At 52.9% G+C, this 27115-nt stretch overlaps 1 protein-coding gene across 1 annotated transcript; it reads right to left on the reverse strand.

The window, feature by feature from the left end:
- Positions 1 to 67: 67 nt before the first annotated feature.
- Thra (thyroid hormone receptor alpha) lies at positions 68 to 26659 on the reverse strand. Its single transcript, XM_042673708.1, has 9 exons — positions 26475 to 26659; positions 15168 to 15527; positions 12608 to 12675; positions 11671 to 11771; positions 8719 to 8866; positions 7584 to 7789; positions 5664 to 5810; positions 4651 to 4909; positions 68 to 3626 (listed from the first exon to the last, which is right to left on the reverse strand). The coding sequence occupies exons 2-9, from the start codon at positions 15218 to 15220 to the stop codon at positions 3376 to 3378; spliced, it is 1233 nt and encodes a 410-aa protein (XP_042529642.1). The 5' UTR covers positions 15221 to 15527; positions 26475 to 26659; the 3' UTR covers positions 68 to 3375.
- Between the last annotated feature and the right edge of the window lie 456 nt (positions 26660 to 27115).

Genomic DNA, 27115 nt, shown 5'->3' on the forward strand with positions numbered 1-27115 from the left:
TCTGCCAACAGATGGGAGGAATATAGGGAAACAGCACACAAGTCTAAGGGGGGAGTGCCCAAGGGGGTTATTTTCATCATATATTTATTACATAAATATATAGTAAAATAGACGAGCAACAATTACCATAAAAATATCTTTCTTTAAAATCCTGACCCAAAACACAACGGGGTGAAAAATCGCACATAACAGACATACTGATTGTCAACGTGGGGCAGGAGTAGGAGCCCCTGCAAGTCACCCCTACCGGTCCCACCCCTCCCTGGGGAAGGGACCTACCTCCTTCCCTGTTTCTGGCCACAACCCTCCCTCCCCCCACCCCAGCACCAGCTTCTCATACATTCAGTAGCGCCTCTGGGCAGTGTCTCCCTCCCCCACCCAGGAGTTCCCAGGGCAGCAAGTACTGTCCCCCTTATGGACGGTGTCTGTGTCACGCGCCCTGCCCTCTCCCAGCCCTGCAGACCCACCCCCCCCAGGAAGGGGCAGGGGCTCCTCCTCCCCCACCCTCCCCAAGTCTGAGCAGGGAGGAGGCTGGATGAGGTATGTGTGTTATAAGTGATGGGAGGGGAAATACTGAGATGGAGAGGTGAGGCGGGTGGGGGTAGGGTAGTGGTCATGGCTCTGGCACCCCCTTGTCCTGGCCTGGCTCCCTCAACCTATTCCCAGCAACCCATCCTCCCACCAATACTGCACCTGCTGCCTCACCCTGCCTGCCCTAGTGCCCCGGGCCAACACTGGGGGAGGCATGCTAAGCACCCACACCAAGGCCGTCCCCCCATTAGCACCAATGGCCCCCAGGAGAGGGCCCTGTCCCTCACTTCCACAGCAGGGACTGGGACAGCTGCCTCTAGAGCAGGTACGTGGCACTCCTGAGTCTCCCTGGCTCCTCCCCTACCACATGTACTCACTCAAACATTCACACAGAGAAACATGTGCGCGTGCGCGCACATACACACACACACACACACACACACACACACACACACACACACACACACACACACACACACACACACACACACACACACACACCATGTCACCAAAAGGACGGGGAGAAGCCAAAAGGGAGGGGGATCACAGCTCATATGACTGGGGAGGGAAGGGGGATTCCAAGTGCTTGTAAGAGAAGAGACCAAGTATATGGCTAAGAATGGGGCTGGATGGGCAGAACTGGGTCTGTGGGAAGGGGAGAGACAGCAGGCAGGTCAGGAACTCCACTGGGCTCCCAGGCATAGAAGGAAGGTGTGACAGGATTTACCCATGGGACTGGAGGAATACAGGAACCAGTATCCCAGGAGAGAGAGAGAAAGAGAGACAGAGAGAGATGGCAGGAGGGAAGAGAAGGAGCAAAGGAAGGATAGAGACAAAAATAGTAGATAGTGCAGAAGGCCCAGGACCCCCAGAGGCACAGGGCAGGCATATGCACAGGTGACAGTGGATGCTCCTTCAGGCCCTCTACCCAGTGGGAACACCTGAACAGTGAGGGGACACTGCCCTGAGTGGCAGCACAGCATTGCCTCTGTGGTGTGTGTGTGTGTGTGTGTGTGTGTGTTGTGTGTGTGTGTGTAGGGGGCTGTGGCAGGCTGAGGGTCAGAGTGGGGTGGCAGGCTTCCCCACTGCTTAAGACATTTTTGCCCCAATAGTGCAAAGCGCAGGAAGCCCTGGCACCCCTCGCTCACCCCCTGCCCCATTCCCCATGGCTTCCGGGGGGGCATCAATGTCCACCCATCCATCCCTGCCGACATGCAGCCCTGAGCCCAGGGCCCTCTGGTCTGTTCTGTCCCTCCTCCTTCCCTCCCTCTCACCCATGGAAGGGCTGAATCCCTCTCCTTCTCTCCCCTGAGAAGTAGGCTGTAGCCAACATGGGGAGGAAGAGGACGAGGAGGAGGATGGTAGTTCCCCCAAAGTACAGACCAACAGAGCACTCCTTCCCAGAGGGCGGGAGGTGGCTCAAGCCAAAGTCCCTGAATTAGAGAGAAGGGAAAGGAGTCCCAGGGGCAAAAGGGCAGCCAGCCTGAAGAGCTTCAAAGAAAACAGGAGGAGCACTAGCTGCCTCCTCCTCTGGAGCTTCAACTAAGTGCCACTCATGGAAACATCCCCATTCTGTACCCATCCACCTGAGTCTAGGTTGGATGCATTGAGTGGGGGTAGAGAACAAGGAGGGCAGAAGTCAGAGGGAGCTGAGAAGACAGACAGGAAACAGGGGAACAGTTCTACAGGAGTAGAGGCTCTGGGAGATGCTCACACACAACTCCCTCCCCCACCACAGCAGCATCTGGATTGTAGCTAATACTGCAGGATACGAGGAGGGAAGGAGCGTGGGCCACAGTTTTTCCTGTGTGGGTGCCAAGGTGCAAGAGGAGGGGGACCAGGAAGGCCCCTGGGGCTGGGCACTTGAAAGGGGAGCTGTGTGGGCAGCAGGGCAGGCTGGTGAGGGGCCAGCTGGCATCCAGCGTGAGAGGTAGATGGAACTCAGCGGGCACGAGTGGCAAAGGACAGAGGAAGTTCTAGGGTTAGGGGTGCCAAAGGGGCACAAGGGCGGGGGGCAAGGCAAGGGGGTGCCAGGACCCTGTTGTGTCAACTCACAGCTCTGATCGGCAGCCCTACCCTTGGGGGGTCTGCTGGGGGGGCATTTTTTTTTAAACTCTGATCTGGGGGGAGAAAGGGCAGCTCTCAAAGTGCATGGGGGTGGGAAGTGGGGTCCTTCCCCTCGGGCCAGCCTCAGCTAATAACTTAATATCATGTCTCTCTCTCTCTCTATTGCTCTCTCTCTATTTTTTTTCTTTTTCTTTTTTTTTTTTCCTTATCCTCTGTCTAGTTTTTCTTCATTTTATCTTCTCCCCTTGCTTGGTTTCCAAAGTGCAGTTAGGATGACTTATTGTTTTTAGCCTCCAGGGGAGGAGCCAAGCCAAGGTGTCCTTTGCCATCCAGGCATCTGGGGAAATAGAGGCCCTTTGCCTGGAGGGGAAATCTAGGCCAAGGAACTGGGTTGGGGGCTCTCTTGTATATGTGTAGGGGGCTGGGTGGGGACATCTGCCCCCAACCCTCATTTCTCCTTTCCCTACAGTCAAGATGGCCTGTTCCTCTGTTCTCCCTTCCCCTACCTTCTTAGAGGATGGGGTTCTGGGAACTGCAAGACACGGGACCCAGCCTCCCATACTGTCCTCATAGCAAGTTCATTTGTTTTGCCCTGTCTCAGGGCTGTGGAGGTTCTGAGGGGGATCTGGGCAGTGCAGGGGTTATGTGGGAGCTGCATCTATCCAAGGATGGGAGGAAGGAGAGAAGAGGTGGGAGGTCTCTCTCAGTCCCCAGCTCTACCCCTTCTCTCCAGACTCCTCCCCACCAGCTCCGCACACCCTCTGGCCGCCTGAGGCTTTAGACTTCCTGATCCTCAAAGACCTCGAGGAAGAGTGGGGGGAAGAGTTCGGTGGGGCACTCGACTTTCATGTGGAGGAAGCGGCTGGCGTGGCAGGCCCCGATCATGCGGAGGTCAGTCACCTTCATCAGCAGCTTGGGCCAGAAGTGCGGAATGTTGTGTTTGCGGTGGTTCACGTAGTGCTCGAACGCCAGCAGGTACGCCTCCTGACTCTTCTCGATCTTGTCCACACACAGCAGGCCCGAGCGGTCTGTAGGGAGGGAAGGCAGGATGAGTGAGTGGCAGAGGCCTGGGAGAGACAATGGGTAAAATGCAGGGGAGGATACAAGAAAGGGACAAGGTGGTAGTCTGAGGCTAGGAGAGAATATGGGAGGAAAACGACACCAAGGGACCTGTATAGGGGTGACCCCCTTGCTGAGGATCAGATGGGGCATTAAAGAAACAGAGGGACTGGAGTAACACATAAAGAGGACAGAGGAACCAGAAGGTGGAGCCAAGAGGACTAGGGGAAAAACAAGTGCTGATGGTGGTCAGAGAGGTGGGGTAGAAATGGGGGTAGAGAGGGGATTGAGGGACAAAAGATAGGACTTAGAGACATAAGGGAAAGACAACAGAAAGTGGATAGGAACAAAGTGGGGCGTGTAAGTGACAGGATGAAGGACAGAGAAAGAACGGTCAGAGGCAGGATAAAGAACAAAGCAAGGACCGGGAGCTGGTGGCTCTCTAATCCTAGCTACTTAGGAGCCTGAGATCTGAGGATCAAGGTTCAAAAAGCCAGCTTGGAGAGAAAGGTTTATGCAACTCTTATCTCCAGTTAACCATATACACACACACACAAAAAGTGGAGTTGTGGCTCAAGTCATAGAGCACTGGCCTTGAATGGAAAAAGCTAAGTGGCTCAAATGGGACAGACACTTGCTTTGAAGGAAGAAAATCTATGGGATTGTGTCCAGGCCCTGAGTTCAAGCACCAGGACCAACATCTCACACACACACACACACACACACACACACACACACACACACACACTAACCCCCCCAAAAAAAACAAAAAGAAAGAGGCTGGGAGGTCAGTGATGGACACGAGGACCAGAGGTGGGGGTATGGTGGGCTGGGCTGGGGAATGAATGACAGCAGAGGATTGGACAGCTCGGAGGACACAGAGATAGCTGGGGGAGTATAGAGGATAAAGGAAGAGGGAGAACAACAAGCCTGGGGTCCAGCTAAGCTCCGGGCCCCCGAGGGCTTCTAGGCCCTCCCAGAACTAGCAGGTACCTGTTGACATTAGCAGCACAGCCTGCAGCAGAGCCACTTCCGTGTCATCCAGGTTAAAGGCAGAGAGTGACTTGCCCAGTTCAAAGATGGCATCAGAGACTACGCCCAGGCCACCATTCTTGAGCTGCTCCCGCTTGACGGCCATCTCCCCACTCAGTGTCAGGGTATCGCTCTCGGGATCATAGCGGACGGCTGCCCGCAGGGACATGATCTCCATGCAGCACCCCTTCAGGAGGATGATCTGGTCTTCGCAAGGCAGCTGCAGGGCGGCAGGGCCACAAGACCACTCAGCATCCCTTCTCCTAGTACACAGTCTCCTCTACAGTTACCTTATGCTGGACCATGCCTGGGCTTTCACACTTAGGCCTAAGGAGGAGATCCCACTGTGCTATAGCCAACCCAATGCACACAAGATAATCGAGGCATAGGCTGGGGATGTGACTTAGTGGCAGAGTGCTTGCCTAGCATGCATGAAGCCCTGGATTTGATTCCTCAGTGCCACATAGACAGAAAAAACTAGAAGTAGCGCTGCGGCTCAGGTGGTAGAACTCTAGCCTTGAGCACAGGGAGGCTCAGGGACAGAGCCCAGGCCCTGAGTTCAAACCCCAGGACTGGCAAAAATAAATAAATAAATAAAAGATAATTGAGGTACAGGAGGATTTTAGGGAACTTGGTCAAGGCTTCAGAGCTAATAAGACAAGCTGTCTCATACTGTACTGTATTGTGCAAAATGAGGAAAATATTCAGGTTGCTTGGAGGTGAGATGAGTGTGTAGACTTGAGGGGAGAAGGGCTGGGAAGGTGGGCTCATGAAGCCAGCTGGCTCATATATTAGGCATCCCTACTATGTAAATGTGTATGTGTGTTCACCTATGAGTGTGTATTGGGTATGTTGATCTACAGAAATCACTCAGAGAACGTAAGGGGAGAACCTTAAGACTGGGTAACCTGGGGAATTGCCCTCCAGATTCCCTCCCACATGCTGTCATGTCTTTCTTCCCATCAGCCACTCACCTCGGAGAACATGGGCAGTTTTTTGGCAAAGTCCACCACTCGGGTGATAGCCGGGGTGATGATCTTGGTAAACTCGCTGAAGGCTTCTAGGTCTACCTTGTCTCCGTCCGGCATGGAGACAATGGGTGACTGGCCAATGTCATCAGGCTAGAGGGAGAGATGGGGGTCAGCTGGGGCGCAGACCCCTTGCAACCTCTCACTGAGGCTCCCTGCCCACCAGGGGGAGCTCCAAGGCAGCTTGGGGAAGAAAGGTTGGACAGAACGGGGCAGGACAGCTGTGTCTCAGCCCTGAGGTTTTTCCTTCAACCTTGGGGCAGAGATAGACCAGAGCAAATGCCCTAAGTCTGCTAATAATAATGGTAAGAATAGTAGTAGCTGTAGTAGAATAATAGTTATATGACTGAAAACATGTAGCCAAGTATTAGGCTGTATGTTCTATAGATTTTATCCCATTTTAACCCCTTCCTGAATTCTATAAAGAAGGTAAAATTGTCACCATTTGACAGTCCAGGAAACTGAGGACAAATGAAACTAAGGAATAAGGTCAAAGTCACAAGACTTGTTCTTGCCTGGTATTATTGCCCAGGCAATAATAATAATCCTAGATACTCAGGGGGCTGAGATCTGAGATTGAGGTTCAAAGTCAGCCTAGGAAGGAAAGTATGTAAAACTCATCTCCAATTAATCACCAAAAAACAAACGAACAAAAACAAAAATAAAAAAATGGAAGTAGAGCTATGGCTCAATTGGTAGAATGCTAGCCTTGAACACAAAAGCTCAGGGATGCTGGGCGCCGTGTCTCACGCTTGTAATCCTAGCTACTCAGGAGGCTGAGATCTGAGGATCACGGTTCAAAGCCAGCCCAGGCAGGAAAGTCCGTGAGACTCTTATCTCCAATAAACCACTAGAAAACCAGAAGTGGTGCTGTGGCTCTAGCCGTAGAGCGCTTGCCTTGAACTGAGGAGCGCAGGGACATGGCCCAAGCCCAGAGATAAAGCCCCACGACTGACAAAAAAAAAAAAAGCACCTCAGGGATAGCACCCAGGCCCTGAGTTCAAGCCCACGACTGACAAAAAAAAGCCAACCCAGAGTTCAAGGTCCTGAGTTTAAGCCCTAGTACAGGCACAAAAATAAAGAACCAAGAGAATGCCAAGCACAGTAGTATGCATTCAACAAATGTTTGCTCTTCATGATGCTGCCATCTTGATTCTTGACATTTTTCCTTTAAAGCAAAGATCAATCTTAATATATAGAAATGAACATTTTTATCCAGGTGCCAGTGGCTCACACCTGAAATCCTAGCTATTCAGGAGGCTGAGATCTGAGGATCATGGTTCAAAGCCAGCCCAGGCAGGAAAGTCTGTGAGACTCTTATCTCCAATTAACCACCAGAAAACCGGAAGTGGCACTGTGGCTCAGGTGGTAGAGTGCTCACCTTGAGCTGAAGAGCTTAGAGACAGCGCCCAGGCCCAGAATTCAAGACCCACAACTGACAAAACAAAACAAAAAAAGACCCATGGTCGACAAAAAAATAAAATAAAGAAAGAACCAAGAGCCACAGTTGTCCATCTCTCCCCAAAAGGATCATCCACTTGGCAGTCAGTTTACCAGTCCTGATACAATGCCTGAGACCCAGCAGGCAGCCAAAAAATACTGTTACATGACTGTGTCCTCATGGTCCCCTCCTTGTCACTATGGGCAAGAAAAGAAGGAGGGATCCTCACAGTCTGATGAGGAAGGCAAGGCCCTGTACTTATAGAGGATCCTCTTGGCTGAAAGAGGTAGAATCCAGACAGCAATGACATACACAGGTGTACAAAATCTGTACTGCCAAGGTGTGGGGAGTATAGGTTCTGGGTTGGATTAAACCAAGGAAGCTTCCTACAGAAGGCAAGCTTCCGTCAGCCCTTGTTTCCTTACCAGAAATTTCCGCCTCTGCTTCCAATGGCTGCCCTGGGCATTGGTGCTGCGATGGGCCTCTGTGGCAACATGGATCAGATCCCACTCCTCAGGAGTGGGCTCTGGTCGCTGCTGCAATGACCGGATCATCTCCTCTTTCCGCCTCCGCTCCCGGTTCTGCTCAATCAGTTTGCGCTTGGCCACTCGCTTGGAGTCATCTAAAACCACTGTTGGTAGAGAGATATGGGAGTCTTGGCTTGGTACCCTCCCTCTCCTCTCCACAGTCCTGTCAGAAACTACTACTAAGAGTAGTTTCTGTCTGTGCAGCCTAGTACACAGATTGGGGACACAGAGCCAAAGAGATGAAGCAACTTCCCAAGTCAACTAACAGTTGAGTGTCATAACTTGAACCATATCTAATCACTGGGACCACATTCAACTCCAATTCAGAGGACTAGTATCCTTTCTTTCTTTCTTTCTTTCTTTCTCTCTCTTTCTTTTCTATCTCCTTCCTTCCTTCCTTCCTTCTTTCCTCTCCCTCCCTCCCCCCCTCGTTCTTTTTGCCAATCCTGGGGCTTGAACTCAGGGCCTGGGCCTTAAGCTTCTTTTGTTCAAGGCTAGCACTCTACCACTTGAGCCACAGCGCCCTTTCCAGCTTTTTCTGTTTATGTGGTAGTGAGGAATTGAAACAAAGGGCTTCATGCATGCTAGGCAAGCACTCTACCACTAAGCCACATTCCCAGCCCAGGACTAGTATATTCTGGTCTAATATAGTACAGTAACAATGGTTGCCACCCAATCCAAAACCAATGAAAGACAGACATTTCCTTTACCCAGAAGTGGGGTACCTTTCCTGGGAGTCAGAATCATATGAATCAGGCCGGGTTGAATACTTAAGAGTTTTTCACTCAACTCCATCTCTAAGGCCCTCAGACATTCCCAGCACTGAGACCCTGTGCAAGGGCCAGAGAAATCCTGTTTCCCTTGAGATGAGGGTATCTGGGACTAAGATGCCCAAAGGTTTCACCATTAGCCTGACCTGAACTGACTGTTTCTCTGCCTCGAGGATACCCTGGAAGAAAGCTGTCATCCCTGACCTCTGCGCACCCCCCCGCCCCTGCCCCAGCCTGGTTCTAACCCCACCATTGTCCCTTACAGTCCATGGCCATGCCCACGGCGATGCACTTTTTGAAGCGGCACAGCTGGCACTGATTGCGAGTGATCTTGTCAATGACACAGCAGCTGTCATATTTGCAGGAATAGGTGGGATGGAGGTTCTTCTGGATTGTGCGGCGAAAGAAGCCCTGGGGTTGGAGGGGAGATGAAGCAGGTTCTAACTGTGATTTCTCCCTCCTGAATCAACCACACAGTTCACGGGGGAAGGGTGGGAGGGAGGTGAGGTCAGCAAGGACACCTGGCACCCTCCTGAGCCTGCTGCCAAATGATCCCTAGGCTAGGCCAAAGGATCTGAGAAACACATGCCCTCAGCCCCCAGGTTGCTGAAGTAGAAGAAATAAGAATGGTGGCTGGGCTGGGTGCTGGTGGCTCACGCCTGTAATCCTAGCTATTCAGGAGGCTGAGATCTGAGGATCATGGTTCAAAGCCAGCCCAGGCAGGAAAGTCTGTGAGACTCTTATCTCCAATAAACCACTAGAAAACCGGAAGTGGCGCTGTGGCTCAAGTGGTAGAGTGCTCGCCTTGAGCTGAAGAGCGCAGGGACAGCGCCCAAGCCCAGAGTTCAAGCCCCACAACCGACCAAAAAAGAAAAAAAAAGAAAAAGAAGGGTGGTTGGCCATCAGTGGCTCATGCCTGTAATCCTAGCTATAAGGACGCTGACATCTGAGACTAAGGTTCAAAGCCAGCCCAGGGAAGAAAATCCATGAGTCTCTAATAAACAACTCAGAAACATCCAGTCATGGCACTGTGGCTCAAGTGGTGGAGTACTAGCCTTGAGCACAAAGAGGCTCAGGGCCCTGAGTTCAAGCTTGAGGACCAGTCCAAAAAAAAAAGAGGAAGAAAGAAAAGAAAGAACTGTGATTATAATGGGGAGCATTGGGCCTGGGGGTAGTATGAGGTGCTTCAAGGAATGAAGGCTTTGGAAATCTAATTATCTTATTTTCCATCATTCTAAATGACTTGAAAATCAGCACTGATCTCAAATCCAGGGCTTTCACTCAGGGACTCATGCTCTCTCTTGGCTTTTTTGCTCAATGATGGCTTTGTGCCAGTTGAGCCAGGCCTCTACTCCCAGCTTTTTGTTTGTTTGTTTGTTTATTGGAGATAAGAGTCTCTAAGATTTGTCTGCCTAGGCTGACTTTGTTCCACAGTTCTCAAATCTCAGTCCTGAGACTGATTATGTATGCTGTCTATTGCCCATGTAGGTGGAATTCATGAATTAGGAGGATCAAAAGTCAAGAAAAGCATTGGCTATGAACTCTAGTAGCTTGCAATGAAAAATTTCATTTCTTTTCTTTTTATCAGTCGTGGGTTTTGAACTCTGGGCCTGGGCACTGTCCCTGAGCTCTTCAGCTCAAGGCAAGTGCTCTACCACTTGAGCTACAGCACCACTTTCAGTTTTCTGGTGGTTAATTGGAGATAAGTCTCATGGACTTTCCTGCCCAGGCTGGCTTTGAACCATGATCCTCAGATCTCAGCCTCCTGAATAGCTAGGATTTCAGGCGTGAGCCACTGGCACCTGATCTTTGCTTTAAAGGAAAAATGTCAAGAATCAAGATGGCAGCATCATGAAGAGCAAACATTTGTTGAATGCATACTACTGTGCTTGGCACTCTTTCTCTCATGCATCATTATATTTAACACTAATGACAATCCCAGGAGGTAGAAACTGTTACTGTGTCTATTTTGCAGACTAGGAAATGGAAGTTTGGAGAACTTAATACAATTTTCCCCCAGTCAGCTGACTAAATGGGCATCAGAGCCAGAGGTAGTCCTCAAGTAAGACACCAGGGCCTGTGCTCTCAGATTTTTGGGGTGTATTAAAATCACCTAGCACACCTACCCAAGATACAGACTCCTGGGCCCATTCCAGCCCTACTAATTCAAACTATCTAGGTTTGGAGCCAAGATTTTCAGCCTCCTGAGTAGCTAGGATTACAGGTGTGAGCCTGTTTCTTGAAGTTTATATTTTCAGGAGACAGTGAGACCAGAAAAACTTTGTAGACTGAAACTGAAAACAAAACTGAATTAAGCCTCTCCAAGTCCTTGTCCTCTCTATCCAGGGAAAACTGGTTACCTTCTTCTGAGCCAGCACAGCACCATATTTATCAAGTGCTTGTGTGCCTTGCATTGTTTTAAGCAGTTTGTGTTAATTATCTCATTTACTTCTCTGAACAATCCTTAGGAAACAGGTACTATAATTATCCCCAGTTTATAGAGAAAGAAACAGAGGCTCAGAGAGGCTAGGCAATTTTCTGACAAGTGGCAGAACAGAGATGAGGAATGGGTGAATGAATGCAGAAGAGAAGAAAAATGATAGAACAGGTGGGCTTTTGGTTTCATGTTGTATGTTGGTGTTTTTGTTTTTGTCGGTTGCAGGGCCTGAACTCAGGGCCTGGGCACTGTCCCTCAGCTCTTCGGCTCAAGGTTAGCACTCTACCACTTGAACCACAGCACCACTTCTGGCTTTTTCTGCTTATGTGGTGCTGAGGAATGGAACCCAGGGCCTCATGCATAAGAGGCAAGCACTCTACCACTGAGTAACCTTCCCAGCCCATGGTTTTTTTGTTTGTTTGTTTTTTGTTTTTTTAATGTATCAGTAGGAGAGCTCTCAGGGCCTGGGTGTTCCCTCTTTCCTTTTTTCACTGAAGCCTGGCTGAGTGCTCTACCACTGGAGCCACAGTTCTACTTTTGGCTTTTTTGGTGGTTAATTGAAGATAAGTGTCTCATAGACTTTTTGTGCTTGGGCTGGCTTTGAACCTTGATCCTCAGATCTTAGCCTTCTGAGTAGCTAGGATGACAGGAATGAGCTACTAGCTCCTGGATTAGGTTATATATTTATAGTTTGTCTGTCATGCCAGATGCCAAGGGACTCAAAGGGAATGAGAAGGGGACCGGAGGTGGAGGAGGGGAGGGGAGGGCTGGTCCATACCTTGCAGCCCTCACAAGTGATACAGCGGTAGTGATAACCGGTTGCCTTGTCTCCACACACGACACACTGCTCGTCTTTGTCCAGGTAACTAGGGATATACCCTGAGAGGGAGGGAGGAAAGGGTGGAGATGGTGGGTATGGCGAGGAGCCCAGCAGAGAGGCTCCTATACTTTCCCCAACCCCAATTTTTCCTTTCTGGCCCATTTCCTAGCCCAGTCTTGCTGAAGGGGACTTTGTTCCAGGTAGAAAGTTAGGATCTTAGAGACACATTGGTGGTAATCTTGTCCATCTAATATAACAAATCTCAGTGGGGTTTTGGTCCCCCCACCACTGGTTTTTCTGAGGCAAGAGTCTCTCTATGTAGCCTACACTGGCCTTGAACTCCCAAAATCCTCCTGCCTTAGCCTCCTAAATGCTGGGATTACAGGCATGTACCACCATACTCAGTAAATCTGTACTTTTGACTACCTACCCAGAATTTTTTTTTTCTTTTTCTTTTTTCTTCCTTCCACTCTCTAAGTTGGGTTCTTACTATGTTGCTCAGGCTAGCCTTAATTAAACTCTTGTATTAAAATGATCTTTCTGAACAGCCTCTTCCTGGGTAGCTGGGACTACTTAGTGTTTTTACTTATTTATTGTTTCTTGCTTTGTCTAAAGGGCAGAGGATGGCAAAGAGAAGAACAAGCAGTCCATCTGGGGAGCATCCATACCCTTAGTTCCTCAGCACAGGCCCTGATTCTGGTGGGGCCTTAGGTGAGGAGGTAATTCATGAGAGAACAAAAGAGGCATTTCCTGATCTAATCCCTCCACAAAGACTACTCTCATCCCCAGGCTCTCCCTGGGAGCACAAGAGGTACCAATCAGAACCCAGAGGAGACCCAGGATGGTCTGTGGGCTTAGACGTAGGGAGAAGGAACACACACATAGCTAGACTCACCTGACATGCTGGTTTTCAGGGAACATTGGCCGTTCTTTCTTTTTCGCTTTCCATCTGGTGACCTGGCACTGGATAGGGGCAAAGTGGGTAGGATCACACAGCAAGTCTTTGGAGAATCCCTTCTCACCTAAGGGGCATCTACATCCCCCTAGGTTCATCTCCCTCCATCTTTATGTCCTTATTCCACCTGCCACCCTCCAACTAAGAAAGCTTAGAAGAGTCTGGCTATCTGGTAGCTGCAGGGAAGAGATAAGGGGCTTGACTAGGGGCAACCGCATGTTCTAGGGCCTCAACGCATACACATACATTGTTCTAAGCTCCAACACCTCTAACATATAAATACATACATATCCTTCTACATATACAGATATACCTACACATACACATGAGCATATAACACCGCAGACCTTAAGCACCCATAATCCATGGCACATCCATATATTTAAGCCTTCAACAGACGACAAATAGGCTGGAAGAATCCTCAGAATATTCTTAAAAGCTATGTAACCTTTAAAACACCACACATACACACACACACACACACAACACACGCTCAACATGACACCCACGCATAAGAATAACTATGCAGCCTTCCGTTTCAACCCAAGTATGGTAATAAGCCTTAAATTTGCATATGTATGCAACTTTCAGGGCATTCTCAAATATGATTTATGACCTCTAGGATATTCCCTGTGCATTCTATAATACTCTGGACAGGCACCTAATGACACCCCCTCCTCCTACTAGTGTGAGCATGTTACTTGATTTCTAGGACAAGCTAAATAACCCACAGTAACAGACAACACTAGCATCATCCTCCATTTAGCAAAGCAGCAAATGCAACCGCCACTCCAGCCTGGTGACACCATGCTCTAGCATTGGAGCCAGAACAAGAATCCTGAACCCCTCTATGCAACGTATTCTTAGCCACCCTCAGACACTGCACATGTATGTTACCAGGTTCTCCACATACATGTTACATAACATCAGCACACGCAGGTTACATAAGCCCTCTTCACACATGCAGGGATTGTATAACCTTCCACACCACACCCATTTTGCGCGTGGCATGTTGCAGGGCCCCTCCTCCTGGAGCCAGATGCAGCTCCCAACATACTGACACAGTGACCTTGGCCAGGGTCACAGTCACAGAAGGCCCTGTGCTCCACTCCCCCTGGGAATTTGCCCGTCTGGTTCGTACCAGGCTGGAGGGTCAGACCTCCTGCTTGCCTTCTAGAGGGGTGAGTTGGGGAGAACTTGGGCTATCTAGGCTCCAGTGAAGCTGGCATCTTAGCGATGACCAAATTTGAATCCTCTGGGTGCAGTCCCACAGACAACCACAAGGTGGCACATGGATAGGGGGAGGGGAAGCGTTGGGGGAGGGGGCAACAGTCCTAGGGGACCGGGAACCTGCATTCCCGCCCATTATTGAAGCCTTAAGGGTAGTCTTTCTCAGAGCCACAGAAGTCTCAGCAGGGAAGTACAAAAAAGATACAAGTGACAGCTATACCAGGGTGGCAGGCTGGATTGTCCTTCTCATAGTCTCCTGAGGTCTAAAGCTTTGGGGGAAGGGGCTTATCCAGTGCCCTTACCTATACAATTAGGAGCCCCATCTACTTTCTCTATGCTTCCCTCAAAACACCCCAGGGAACCAGTCTTGGGCCCCAGGGTTTTGCCTGGCCAAGCCTCTGGCCTCCTGGCTCAGGATCTGATCTCCTAGGCAACAGCCAGCCACACTGCTCCCCAGAGTACCCCCACCCCCACTCCTTCTCTGGCCATAGGCACAGGCTGTACCCAGCTCCCGGGATACTATGCCAACTGGGACAGAGCTCTGTGCCACTTGGAGCTGATGGGAGAGGCAAAGACCCTCTGGACTGCTCGAGGGCAGGGCAGAGCAGAGCATAGGTAACATCCCGACTTGTGTGTGCAGGACTGACGCCTCACCCACGTGTAAGCAAAACCTTCATGGCTGGTATGCACTTCCACTTCCTGGGAGGAGCCCCAGGACAGTGCCCGCCCTTGACCAAGAACAAGGAAGAGCTTATAGGACTTCCAGTCGATTCCAAATATAAGTATGGGTTATGACAAATAGTTATTGGTGCCAGTGTACTGAAATGTCATGTTACATGCACCAAGGCTTGTGGTCAATGCACTTGTTTGTGGTCAGAGGGTAAAAGGGCTGGTAGGGAGAGGAAAAAAATGGTAAGGTCCCTTGGATCACACATGCTGAGGAGAGGATGGCAATGACAAAGGGGGACAATCAGGGCCCTCGGAATTGTCCAGCACCGTCAAGGAAGTGGCTACACGCCTGCTGCCTGTAATTACTCTGTTCCGTATCACTTCTTCCTTCAAAATGGGCATCTTTCAATCCAAGTGCCTAATTCTCTGTGACATCTGAACATGTCATCTTCTGGATCAAGGTAGGCAGCAGGCCTGCTGGCCTCCCATCCATCTCCAGAGGAGTTTAAAAGGCAGTACTTAAAAGGGAATTCAGTTCTTTAGCCCAAGCAGGCACCCTTGCTGTTAGGAGTTGACATTACCAGCTTGCCAGATTGATTACCTGTTCTCCTCTGGGTCTGACCCACACTCCACCTTGCTTGGCTTCTGTTCCATTCACTTCAATTCCATCCAGGATGCCCTCCAGCACGCCAAGAGACTGGGGTGGGCACACTGGCCCCCCCGGCACACCCACAGGCCACCCCCCCCACTACCCAGGTCCTAGGGCACAGCACCCATGGTACCCCCCTCAGCACTTGGCCTTTCACACCATGCCCTGCTCCCCAAGGGGGGGGCGGGCAGGTGGTGGGAGGGGCCAGGGAGTGGCAGGTAGGAGAGCTGGGGGGCAGGCTGGATCTGCTTGGGAGGTCCTGGGTTAGGTGGTTGGGAAGTAACTTCGAAGTCTTGTCCTGTTGAGAGATCCCTGTAGAGACAAGAGAGAGGTGGGGTAAGAAGGGTAGGTGTAGGCTAGGGCTATTAAAGGGGCTGGGAAATGTGGCTTAGTGATAGAGTGCTTGCCTAGCATGCATGAAGCCCTGGGTTTGATTCCTCAGTACCATATAAACAGAAAAAACCAGAAGTGGCGTTATGGCTCTAGTGGTAGAGTGCTAGCTTTGAGCAAAAGAAGCTCAGGGACAGTGCCCAGGCCCTGAGTTCAAGCCTCAGGACTGGCCAAAAAGAAAAAAGTTAAGAAGGGTGGGTCCAATTCCTTTGGTAGCAACATTTGGGGTTTCCAGGGCCCATAACAAGATGGCATGGGGGACAGGCACAGGAGAGGACCATAATAACTTTATGTTGCAGGTTAAGACTGGAATGCCACATCCCATGCCCCAGACAGGGGAAGGATGGAGGGAAAGAATGAGGTCATCCATATGGCAGGTAACAAGTCTCAATACTAGCATTCAAACAAATGCCTAGCTCTTAATGAGTTGTCTATTAAACATTAGCTATTGTTACCACGCTCTAACCAAGTTTTCCTTAGATTGCTCAGTAATATGGGGTTAATAGACAAGCAGTTCCCAGTACAGGCATGGGGTACCCACAAAGGCAGGGTGGGAAATTGCATGCAACGATTGTGAATGCCCACATTAGAGACACACTGAAAACAATGAGGATTGGCCTCCCGTGTGGCCAGCCCAGGATCGGTCCCACAACTTCTGTCTCTGAGAGTCCTGTGTTTCCTATACAAATCCCATTGTCCAGTTTGAGGATGAGATTTAGTTGGCTAGGCTAAACTACCAGAATAGCAAGAGAACAGGAAAGGAAACTAACAAGGTGACCAAATAGCTAAAACGTGCCTTCCACAGCGGGCAGCAGGACTTTGCAGGTGCAGAAACTGAGTCTCAGAAAGCTCGAAGTTCACACTCAAAGTTCACAAAGCCAGAATGGTTCAGGGATTACAACCTCATAGCCTGGTTCTTGGGCCAGCGTTGCGTTGTTACCTGGAGCCAAATAATGCCAGCTTGGGCCCACCATCCCTCTACATTCCATCTCCAGCCCAAGGCTGCAGACCCATGGGGTACTGTCTGCAGGCACGCAGGCAGGTGCAGGCAGATGGGAGGGGGACAAAGGGTGCAGTTCCAAACACACAACCTTGATCACATGATTGCTGTACCAGAGATCTCACCCTGGGCCCCCTGGCCCCACCTCCAGGAACTGATAAGGAGCTTGGGTAAGGGGAGGGGGCTGAGATAAGGCAGGGCATTGGGCAGGGCCAGGCAGCAGGACAGGGCCTCTGCACCCAGGCAAGCCCCTGGGGTGGGGAATATGGGAGGAGCATAGAAAAACCAGCCCATACTGCCTGTGGCACCCCTCAGGCCTCAGCTGGGCACTGGGGTGGGGGTGGGGGCTGGATGGGAAACTGGTGGGGGGGAACAACGAGTGTGGGGCGCCTTAGTCCAGGGAGCCTTCGAGAAAGTAGGTCAAGTTTTTCTTGGCTTGTGGAGAAATTCCTGTTATAAATTTATAATGGCGTAGCCAGCCCTAAGGGGTGGAGGTGGGGAAAGAGAAGGAGTGGGTGGGGATGCCCAGGGCTGGGCACTGAGGCCCTCTGCTCTCAGCCAGGACAGAGGGACAGAGGGACAGGGGTCAGGGGCACTTAGGGGGTTGGGATGGACAATAGAAGCGATTCTGTTCCCCCTTCTATCTGTACCCAGCAAGACTTCCATTTGGTCTGTCTGTGTGTGTCTGAATGTCTCCCCCCGCCTCTGGGTCTGGGTGTCTCCCTGTCTCCCCCTAGTCTGTGCCTCGGTGCTTGGCACACCCTGGCTGCGGTGCTGCCCCCGCCTGTCTCCTGCCCGCCTGGCACACTGCCACCACTTGTTTACAGAAGCTGGAAAAATCCACTCGCCAGCCGGAGGCCCAAGTGCCCCCGGGGAGGGGAGGAGGCAGACCCAGGAGTGGGCATAGTGAACGAGAGGGGGCAGTCCTAGGGAACAGGCCCTGGGGGCAGGCAAAAAGGCCCAGGGTGTGGAGGAATGGGTATTCGCAGCTGTAGGCCAGGCCTGGCAGGGAACCCCAGTGGCAGTCCCTGGCATGGGCAGCTCCTGCCCCAGGCCATAGCTCTGGGGGAACTCCCCCCCCACTACTGCCACCACTTGCTACAGGGCAGACCTGGGGCAATGCCAACCTAAGCCACCCTGTTTATTTCCCCTTCCCAGCCCGGCCTTAACTCCAAATGTGTCTGGGCACTGCCAGGGGCTTGCACGTGCCCACTGGGGGAGGGGCAGGGTCTTTTCTGCCCCATCTCTCCACTGAGCTCAATGTGTCCTGGTGCCTGTCGGTGTAACCCAGACTACAGTTAGTCCCTGGCAATGGGCAGAGGACCAACGTGCTGCCCTTGCTACCTAGGGCACTCTTGTCTGGCATCTAGCAAGGGACTAGAACCTCTGGAGACTTCTTGAAGCCTCTCCAGAGATGTACCTAGGCCTCTGAAGCAACACTGTCCAGGCAGAGGTCCCAGCATGCAGAGAGGCACAAACCATGTGAGCTGTGTTAGCTGTGTGCAGAGAAAGGTCATCAGCCAAGGGGATAGAGGTAGGGATACCCACCCCGCAGGGCAGCCTGTCTCCCTTCCTCCAGGAGTCCAGCTTAATATTCTTAAGCTCCCTGGCACGTGCCTTGTAGTGGCAGAGGTTCAGCCCCAAAGAGGCAGAAGAGGGTAGAGTTCTGGGGCTCTGAAACTCTTCCAGACAGCAGGGCAGCAAGACCCACCTGTCGGCTGGCCTGGCCACCCACTCCCTGTTTGTCAGATAAGAACTGCCGGGTGGCAGTGTGGGCAAGGTGCCCGCCGAGGGGGAAGCATTTCATTAAGCTTAAGTGCTTCTGCAATGAGGGGTACCGGGATGAGAAGCCAATGCGGCATCCACAGGCACTAGGCCAAGTTCCCACTGCCGTCTGCCCCACACTGCAGTCCTGTGGATCCAAGGGACACTCCCCAAGGACTCCTGGGGCTGCCACTAGGGACTCTCTGTCCCCTCCCCCCCACAAAAAAAAAATCTGGCTTCAAACACTACACACAGACACATACAGACACACAGACACACATACACACAGATACACAGACACACAGACACACAGACACACACACACACACACACACACACACACACACACACACACACACACACACACACACACACACACACACACAGAGCTCTCCTTAGTATCTGTGCTTGGCTTTGGCCCCACCTTTCTGGGGCCTCTGAACTTTGTCCCTAGTGCGTTGAAGAAAACTCAGCCCTCCTTGTCAACCATAGAAAGAGGTATAGTGTACCTCTATACCAAGGGGAGGAGGGCTGCGCAAAGGGGAGGAAGATGAGGAAGAGAAAGGCAAAGGGGTGGCAGAGGGAAAGCAGTATGTGTGTGAGAGATAGGATGAGAAAGAACAAAGGCAGGGCAGGGATGAGGGTAGAGCTGGGGATGTCAAGGAAGTAGGAGGAAAGGAAGAAAGGAGAGAATGGGAAGGGGGATGGGAGAAGAAGAACGGGGGATGTGGAAGGAAGACTGAAAAAGGGGAGGAGAGACAGATGAAGGAGGGGAGACAAAGAGAGGAAGGTAACAAAGAAAGATGAGAGAGAGAGAGAGTGTGTGTGTGCATGTGTGCGTGTGCCTGTGTGTGTGTGCATGTGTGTGGTGGGGTGCTTCTGCCCTGCCTAAGTCCCACCCTTTGGAGGCTGGGGGAGGGGAAGAAGTAGGAATGGTTACCACGGTGACAGCTGGTTCTTGGTGGCCTGGCATGTGGGCTATTAATAGTGCTGTGGGTAGGTTCACACCTCTCTCTCCCCTTCCCCTCTGCCTGCTGCTAGGGTGGGGGGCGATCCCTTCCCCACCAACAACCTACTCCCAATCACACAGCATCGATATCCTGACTCCCTACCACAGTACCAAGAAGAGCAAAATGTTAAAGGAGACCAGGCAGCCGCTAGAGCCCAAACACACATGGGCATGCACAGGCAAACAGGCATCTGTGTGTAGACGTGCCCAGTGCCAACATGAGCCCGTGAGCAGCCACCAACCCACCAGTCCCCCTTGCAAGCCTGCGGCCAGAAGAGGATCTGCCACAGTAACACATGCCCCATGCCGAGGGGTGGATGCCTCCTCAGGGCTGGGACCGACTCTTCCTTTGCCCAGAACGCCCCTCCCCAGCTCCCAGTTCTATTCTCAGGTATGGATTGGGCAGGGCTGCCCCACCCAACTCTCTGCTACCCTGTGCCAGGAAAGAGAGAGTGAAGGCGGGAAGGCAAGGCACTACTTGGCAGGTGTGATGTGGCAGAGACTTGGGCACAGCTTGGCAGGCATGGGGGTGGAGTGGGGAGGGAGGCAGTATCCCTTGGTAAGGCTCTTGCTGGGGTCCCAGAAGGTGGGATTCAGGAGTCCAGAAGTCAGATCCTCTAGTTAACTAGAGGCTAGGGAATGAGAGATGGGGGTGGAGGATGGGCCTAAGGGGGAGACTGGTTACTTAAACAAAGGCTCCTCCTTGCACCCCCTCCCAAAGAATCTAACAGGAAACTCTCCCCTGCAGGTCAGAGACAGAAAGACATAAACAGCAGCCCTGGCTTGGGCCAGATGCCCAGTACTAAGATCAAAGACTAGCTTCCCACCCCACTCCCCTATAACCTCACTCACCTGCTTCTAGTCTAGGCCTCTCTAGTCTAGGCCAGCTCCATCAGGTGGGCACTTAGGATTTAGGTCTGGGGGGGGGGGATCCCTTCCCCTGGTCATGTCCAGACTCTACACCCACTGATGGATAGCTATGCCTATACCTATGCTCCAGAGCTCAGCTCTTCTGCCCCAATTCCCTTCAGGAATGGAGATGGGAGTTACAAGGAGCCCATAGGGCAGCATTAGCAGCACCCCTAAGCTGGGCAAGGCACATTCTCCCCCCCCTCCCCCCAGCAGCCAGTGGGTAATTGGAGCTGGGAGCTGGGAGCTGGGGCAGCTGAATGCTGGAGGCTTGAAAGTCACGGGGCCAAGGCGCTTGCTGCAGATGGCATCATGGGTACAAGGCTTGGGGGACTCCCTCTGCACCCTCCCCATCTAAGGCAGGAAAAGTCCTGCACCCCGGGGGCACATTGCCTAGGAAGGAAAGGAATGGTGGAGGGGAAAAGAAAGCAGGCAGGGATGTTCTCCCAGGCACCCTAGGGAGGCAAAAGCTAGCCCCCACCCAGGCAGAACTGGCAGAGGCAGAGGGAGGGAGAGAGAAGAAGAGAGAGAGAGACAGAGGGGAAAGAGAGGGAGGGAGGGACTAGGAAAGGAGGGACAAAGGGAGGGGAAGGAGGAGGAAGATTGAGAAGGGTGTGTTGGTGTGCATGTGTGAAAAGAGGGAAAGAGGGAGAGAGGGAGAGGGAGAATGTGCAAGCAAATGCAGCTGAGTCTCCGGCACACACCATGGACACGTGCAGACGCACGCGCGTGAGCACGCACACACACACACACACACACACACACACACCCGCATGCGCAGAGCTCTGGTACTGTTCAAGGAGATATTCAGAGCCCTCCCCAGCCCACACATGCATTAAAAACACTCTCACATGGATACATGGAAGCGTGCAAAACACACCCACTCACTGATGTGTACAAAAATGCTGATAGCCACCAAAGCTGTCCCCTCCCCCTTCCCATGTCTGGTAAAAGAGAAAATGAAACAGGCAGCCAAGGGGTCTGGGAGCCAAGAGCCCATCTCCCTTAGAAGACAGAGAAAAGAGGAGGAGGAAGAGCTGAAGGAGAAGGTGGGCTGGGTGCCTGGTCCAATCACAACTGCTCTTTGCCACTTCTGGTGAAGTGTGGCTGTGCCTTTGGCACTAACTTGTAACCTCCATCTCCAGCTCCTACTCCTCAAGCTCAGTGCCCATCCCCAAAGCAAAGAAACAAGGAAAGCATTCCTGGGCACAGTAACACCCATTTTGCTCCTCTTGTCTGCTTCAGAACTTCCAACTCTTCCCTCTAAACCAAGGGGTGTTAGTAGCCCAGTTTTGGCCTGCCAAGTGGCACTAAGGTGAAGCCACATGTGCCCCACTGCACACTAGCCTAAGATGTGTGTGGGCTTGCAGCCTGAGGTGTGTGTGCCAGCCCTGGGAGGGGAGGTCCCACAGGTACTGTTTACCACGCCAGGCAACAACATGGAATGAACTACCTCAGGTGAGTCCCCCCCCCCACACCATCTCCTTCTCTCTTATAGCAGAGTTAGGGGTCAAACTCAGTGCCTCACAGATGCTGGGCAAGCATTCTACCACTGAGTTACTCCCTGCGGTGCCCCCCCTCCCCGCCTCAACCATCTTACATTCTTATCCTCACCCTCCATGGAGCAGATAACACAAACTTGGGCCCAGTTCCACCAGTGGTGAATGGCAAAAACTCAGCCCCTCAACTCCCAGCCTGTGTCACCTCTGCCTCCCCCACCAAAGAGGTACCAACGTTGCCCAAGCACACCTCTGTAGCTATGAGAACTGGAATTGAGATTGGGTTCCACTCCAGAGATTGCAGTCATCCCACCAAGGGGCATCGCCCATAGTCCTTGCATCACCTTGAAGGGCAGGCACTGAACAAAGAGGTTTGGGGTAACCTAGGGAAGACCCAGGTTCTCCAGGTGCCATGCCTACTACACTCAGTGTCTCAGTTACTCTGCCATACCCTTCACACTAATACCCCGATCTGAGCAGAGGAGGGGAATCTGGCATCTGTGAGGCAGGCCAAGGTCCCAGTTGATGGTAGTACATGGGTGACATGCTAGCTCTCACCCCGTGCACCCCCCCCCCAGGAAAGAGTAAGGCCACTGCCTCTTTCCTGAGTCTCTCATTGTGTAAGGGAGAGAGCTGGGGAGAGGGGATTTTTTTTTTTGTTATCTCTCTTGCTGCCAGCACTCAGACTTGTCCCAAAAGAGATGCAGTGGTGCCAGGACATGTACCCTTATCTGGGGAGGTGTGTCCTAGGATAAGATGCCAAGGGCTCCTTTTAGGCTAAAAAGTGAGGGTTAGAGAACTGATTCTAGCTTGTAACAATAAGTAGGAGAGGGAGAGATGACCTGAGTGGTGAGGAGGCTGGAGAATGGAGACTCCCTGTCCCCTACCAAGTCTTAATGACCATTGCTGCCATATCTCTACCTAGCTTCTCCAAGAAATCCAGGCAACCCACAACCTCCAGGCTTCTACAGTCACCATAGCAGCTTCATACACATAGCTTGGTACAAACTAGGTACTTTTCAGAGCATCTTATATATCTGAAATCCCTCTCAACATGGACGGATAAATGAGGTAGATATTAATTAATATCCCTAGTTTATACATAAGGCAAGAGGGAAATTGTCTTTTCAAGGTCACCCAGCCAACAGGAGGAAGAGCTGGAACTCCAACTCAGAAAGTCTAGCTCCAAAACCATGCCTGCTCTTTACCATGACAGCACATAGATAGATAGATAGAGAGATAGATAGAGAGATAGAGATAGAGAGAGTGAGAGAGAGAGAGATATCCGACTATGTATGGCAAGCCTCAGTTTTCCCTTCTGTAGCAGCCCATGGATGCTCTACAGTAGAATCCTTACCAGTGTCTCATCATCCAAGTAGGCCAAAGCCAGAGGGAGCCTGGCTAGAAATGCTCCATACCCAGCCACTGGGCTTTGGGTCTCCTGTCCCAGTGGCCTCTGCTTAAATTCCCTCTGTGAAAGAGTTGCCCTTTCCACCCTTACTTGTATGTGACGGATTCTCCTTTAACCTCATAAACAGTCTGAGCAGTTGTACCCTCAGAGCCAGGCCTAAAAGCTGGGCAAGGAGGACACAGCTGTTGGGCATCTTTGAGGTGGGTCTCAGCTGCCAGGGGTGTGGAGAAAGGCCATTGTAAGTCCTGCTGTGGACCCAGCCAATTCCCGCCACTGCCCAATGGGGTCATGCTTTTCCCACTTAGGTCAGTGTCGGGGGAGGAGCTGCAGCCTTTACACCCATGGCTCCCACAGAACTGGTGTCCCCTGGCTGGGTGTGCCAGCCTGAGGGATCAGCATGGGGAGTAGCTGACACCCCTGGTCTCCCCCATCCCAGCCCCCAAAACTTGTTGGCCAGCCTCAGCTACAGCACTAAGGAAGCGCAGGATGTCCTGAGCAGCCAACTGAAACCCCCCCCCACCCCCCACCCCAACCTCCGGCTGACCCCAGAGGCGGGGCGGGCGGGCGGGCGGGACAGAAGGCCAGAGTTTGAGCATTAACAACTGGAAAAGTATGAAGAACATTGCTGCCAGTTCCCATCTCTGTGAGACAAGCGGCTGTGGCAGAAACAGAGACAAGGGGCAGGGTGAGAGAAAGAGAGTTACAGACTGGCAGAGAAATGAGGGAGGGAGGGAGAATCAGACACCCCAAGACAAAGCAACAGAGAGAGACAAGAGTTAGAAATTCCAAGTCAAAAATACACATCACTCACACAGACACTGGCCGGCATACAGCCTCTGAAGGAAAGTTTCCAAGTTTGGACAGGAGGGGAAAGGTGGGAAAAGGGGTTGAGCTCAGGGTGGGAGGCAGACCTTCAGCTGGGGGCAATTAAGGGGACCCAGGAAAGGCTCAAGCCAGGTCCCCACTTTGGCTTTTAGGGTAGGAAGGAGAAAACCCAGCTGCTCCCTAGGAGCCAGCCTTTCCCGACACCCCTCCCCCAGCAGCCACGACAATCCCAGCTGCTGGAAGTCACTGGACGCTGCTTCAGGCCCATGGCTGGCCCCTCTGGAGCCCCCCCTTGCACCCATTTTGCTCTTGGTCCTCTGTCTTCTCCCCTCCCCCCCAAAAAAACCCCTCATCTATTGCTATGCACTGGCTGAGCTTAGAAGACAGAGAGAAGCTGGAAGGAAAAGTCGGTGATTGTGTGTGTGTGTGTGTGTGTGTGTGTGTGTGTGTGTGTGTGTGTGTGTATCTAGGTTTGTGGCTAATTGTTCTGATTGCAATGTGTGTACCTAGGGTTGTCTGGACACGACAAGAGTGGACTTTTGACTGTGTGGACTCATGTCTTGTGCATGTGTTCTGCACACAAGTCTGTGGGACTGTGCACAAAGGAGTGCACCTGAGTTCCTGCAGTCAATCAACTAACAGGTGTTTACAGAGCACACCCTGTTCTAGGCTCTGGGTGGAATCCAGAGGTCTTCTAGTCATTCTCCTGGGCTTCAAAGAGCTTGCCATCGAGTAATCGGGCGGTATGACAAGCGACAGTGATTGAGAATGTGTTCCTGAGAACATTCGCTTTGCACTATTATGCAGAAGTGTTTTCATACAGATGAATTTGATTTTTCTCGAGAGTAGAGGTTTTATTGTCTACAGGACCTCAGAACTCCATGGTAAGAGTCCAGGAAAATACTTGTTGCTAGGTTGTATACACATGTATTGATGTGTTCACTGCGCTTGTGTTTGACTGACGGTCATGGCAGGCGATGGTAACTGAGTGACTGGGCATATGTGAGCACGTGTGTGCCTGCCAGTGACAGGGTCTTTTGTAATTGTGAGGCTATGTGCAATTGCTCTGTGTGCACGCATGCATGCATGCATGCATGAGATAGTGACTTTCTCTGTGTGGGTGACAGTGACTCCTCCTTGCTCCTGTGGGTGACAGCATCTCCGTGTGACCCTGTGCGTGGGTATGTGCATGGGTTGGTCTCCCTGCTCTTGGTCTCTCGTGGGTGTGTCCCACTCCTTTGAGCTCCACCATGCAGCGGCAGCCTGCCTTTTTCCCTTGTCCCCATGTGGGTGTGTCCAACAGCTCCTGTCCTTGAGTCTGCCTGGGTGTCCCTGGGTATGCATGTGGCTGTGTGGGCATATCTGTGTCTGCATGTCACCTTTGCTTCCCCCTTCATCTTGGACAATGGCCCCCTTCATCCCCTCCCCCTCCTGGGGCCAGAGCCAGCATTGAGGGGCAGGCTCCAATGGCACTGGCTTTCCTTCTGTATGCAGCACCCCCCACCCCCACCAGCCCCTGGAATGGGTGGCTGTCTCCATTGCTTCTGACATCTTCCCAGGCCTTCCTTTCACACTGGACAAGGGAGGGCCCTAGACAGAGAAGGGGCACCAGAGACACGTTGCAAAGGGAGGGGAAAAAAGGAAGGGAGGGGGCATGCACAACACAGGTCCGTTCCCTCCTCTCTTCTCCAACCATGCCAGCCAGTTAACTCCCCTAATCATCTTGGGACCATCAAGCAAGCACACCCCCCCACCATTACACACACACACACACACACACACACACACACACACACACACACACACTTTCCCCCCCACCCCATCCGCCGCGTTTTTGCAATTAGGAGTGTTGCAACCGGAGAGCCATGCTCCCTGGGGTGGGGTGAGGGGAGGGGGCCTTCTCTCCCCCCCCCCCCCCCCCCCCCGTCCAACCAAGCAAGCCCCCTTCCACCACCGCACTTACACTGCCCTCCGCAGCTGGAGAGGCAGGTTTGCAAAGGCCACCCGGTCTTCGAGGCTAGGGGTGGGGGCCGGGTGTGTGTGTAGGGGGGGGGGGCAGGCCTCCAGCGCACCGTAAACAAACCGCGGCGCGGCGGGCGGGGGAGCCTCGGCCCCGGGGGCCCCGGGGGCCCCGGGCCGGGGAATGCGCAGCAGACCGGCCGGACAGACGCCGGGCGGGCCCTCGAGGGGGAGGCCCGGACGCCATCTCCGCTTGCGAACCCGGGGGGCCCCCCGACCGCCTAGCACCACCTCCCTTCCCCATGGGCGTTAAGTTGCAAGCTCCCGGGCTATGACAGGGTCACCCGGGCGCCGGGAAAGGCGACGGTTGGCAGCGGGAACCCCCGGGGTACCCCCAGCTTCGCCGGCCAAGCTGGCGGTGGAGACCCGCGGCTTTGCATAATCAATCGCGAGGTATTTGCATATTAATGCCCCCTCGCTCCCTCCTCCTTACCTCGGCGTGGTGCGCTGGACCGGGGCTGGGTGAACGACTGCGGGGGTCCTAGCGCCCCGAGCCGGGGGCGTCCATGGGGGGCCGGTGGGGCCCGGGCCGCCCGCCTCCAGCGCCCGGGTGTGAGTGCGAGTGAGCGCGGGGGGGGCGGGGGGCGAGTGTGGCGGCCCCGCGGCTCCTCCGGCAGAGGCGGCGGCCGCTCTGGCTCCTCCCTCCCCCGCCCCGCTCCGCTCCGCTCCGGCTGGGGCTCGGGCTCGGCGCGCCCGGCCCGGCTCGCGGCTGCTCCCTGCAGGCCGCCGCGCCGCCGCCGCCGCCGCCGCCGCCGCCGGCCTCCGCCCCCCGCCCCTCCCGGCCCCCGCCCCCCGCCGCTCCCCGGGACCCCGGCCAGCAGCCCCGGCCGCCCCTCGATCGCGCCGGCTCCTGGCTCCGGTCGGACTCGCCCTCCCCACTCCAGGCCGGAGTGGTGCACTTGGTGACACGTTTTGAAAAGGATATCATTTTTTTTTTTTTTTTTAAAAAGCAAAAGCTTTGGAAGAATTGGAGGGTTTTCGGGCTTGCGCCCCGGGGTGGGAAGGAAGTATGGGGGAGCCCGTCTCCACCAAGAATGGCCAGATGGCCCCAAATACCCAACCGCTTGGAGGTGC

The sequence above is a fragment of the Dipodomys spectabilis genome, unplaced genomic scaffold, assembly GCF_019054845.1.
Source record: "Dipodomys spectabilis isolate Male_0828 unplaced genomic scaffold, ASM1905484v1 ptg000018l, whole genome shotgun sequence".
Lineage (NCBI taxonomy): Eukaryota > Metazoa > Chordata > Mammalia > Rodentia > Heteromyidae > Dipodomys > Dipodomys spectabilis.

What these genes read in the sequence shown, in the direction of transcription:
- Thra (XM_042673708.1), bottom strand. Translation starts at nt 15,220, where the DNA reads ATGGAACAGAAGCCAAGCAAGGTGGAGTGTGGGTCAGACCCAGAGGAG. An exon ending in TCACTTGTGAGGGCTGCAAG is followed by an intron (nt 8,867 to 11,670) that starts GTATGGACCAGC and finishes CTCCAACCCCAG; the next exon opens with GGCTTCTTTCGCCGCACAAT. An exon ending in CGTGGGCATGGCCATGGACT is followed by an intron (nt 7,790 to 8,718) that starts GTAAGGGACAAT and finishes CTCTACCAACAG; the next exon opens with TGGTTTTAGATGACTCCAAG.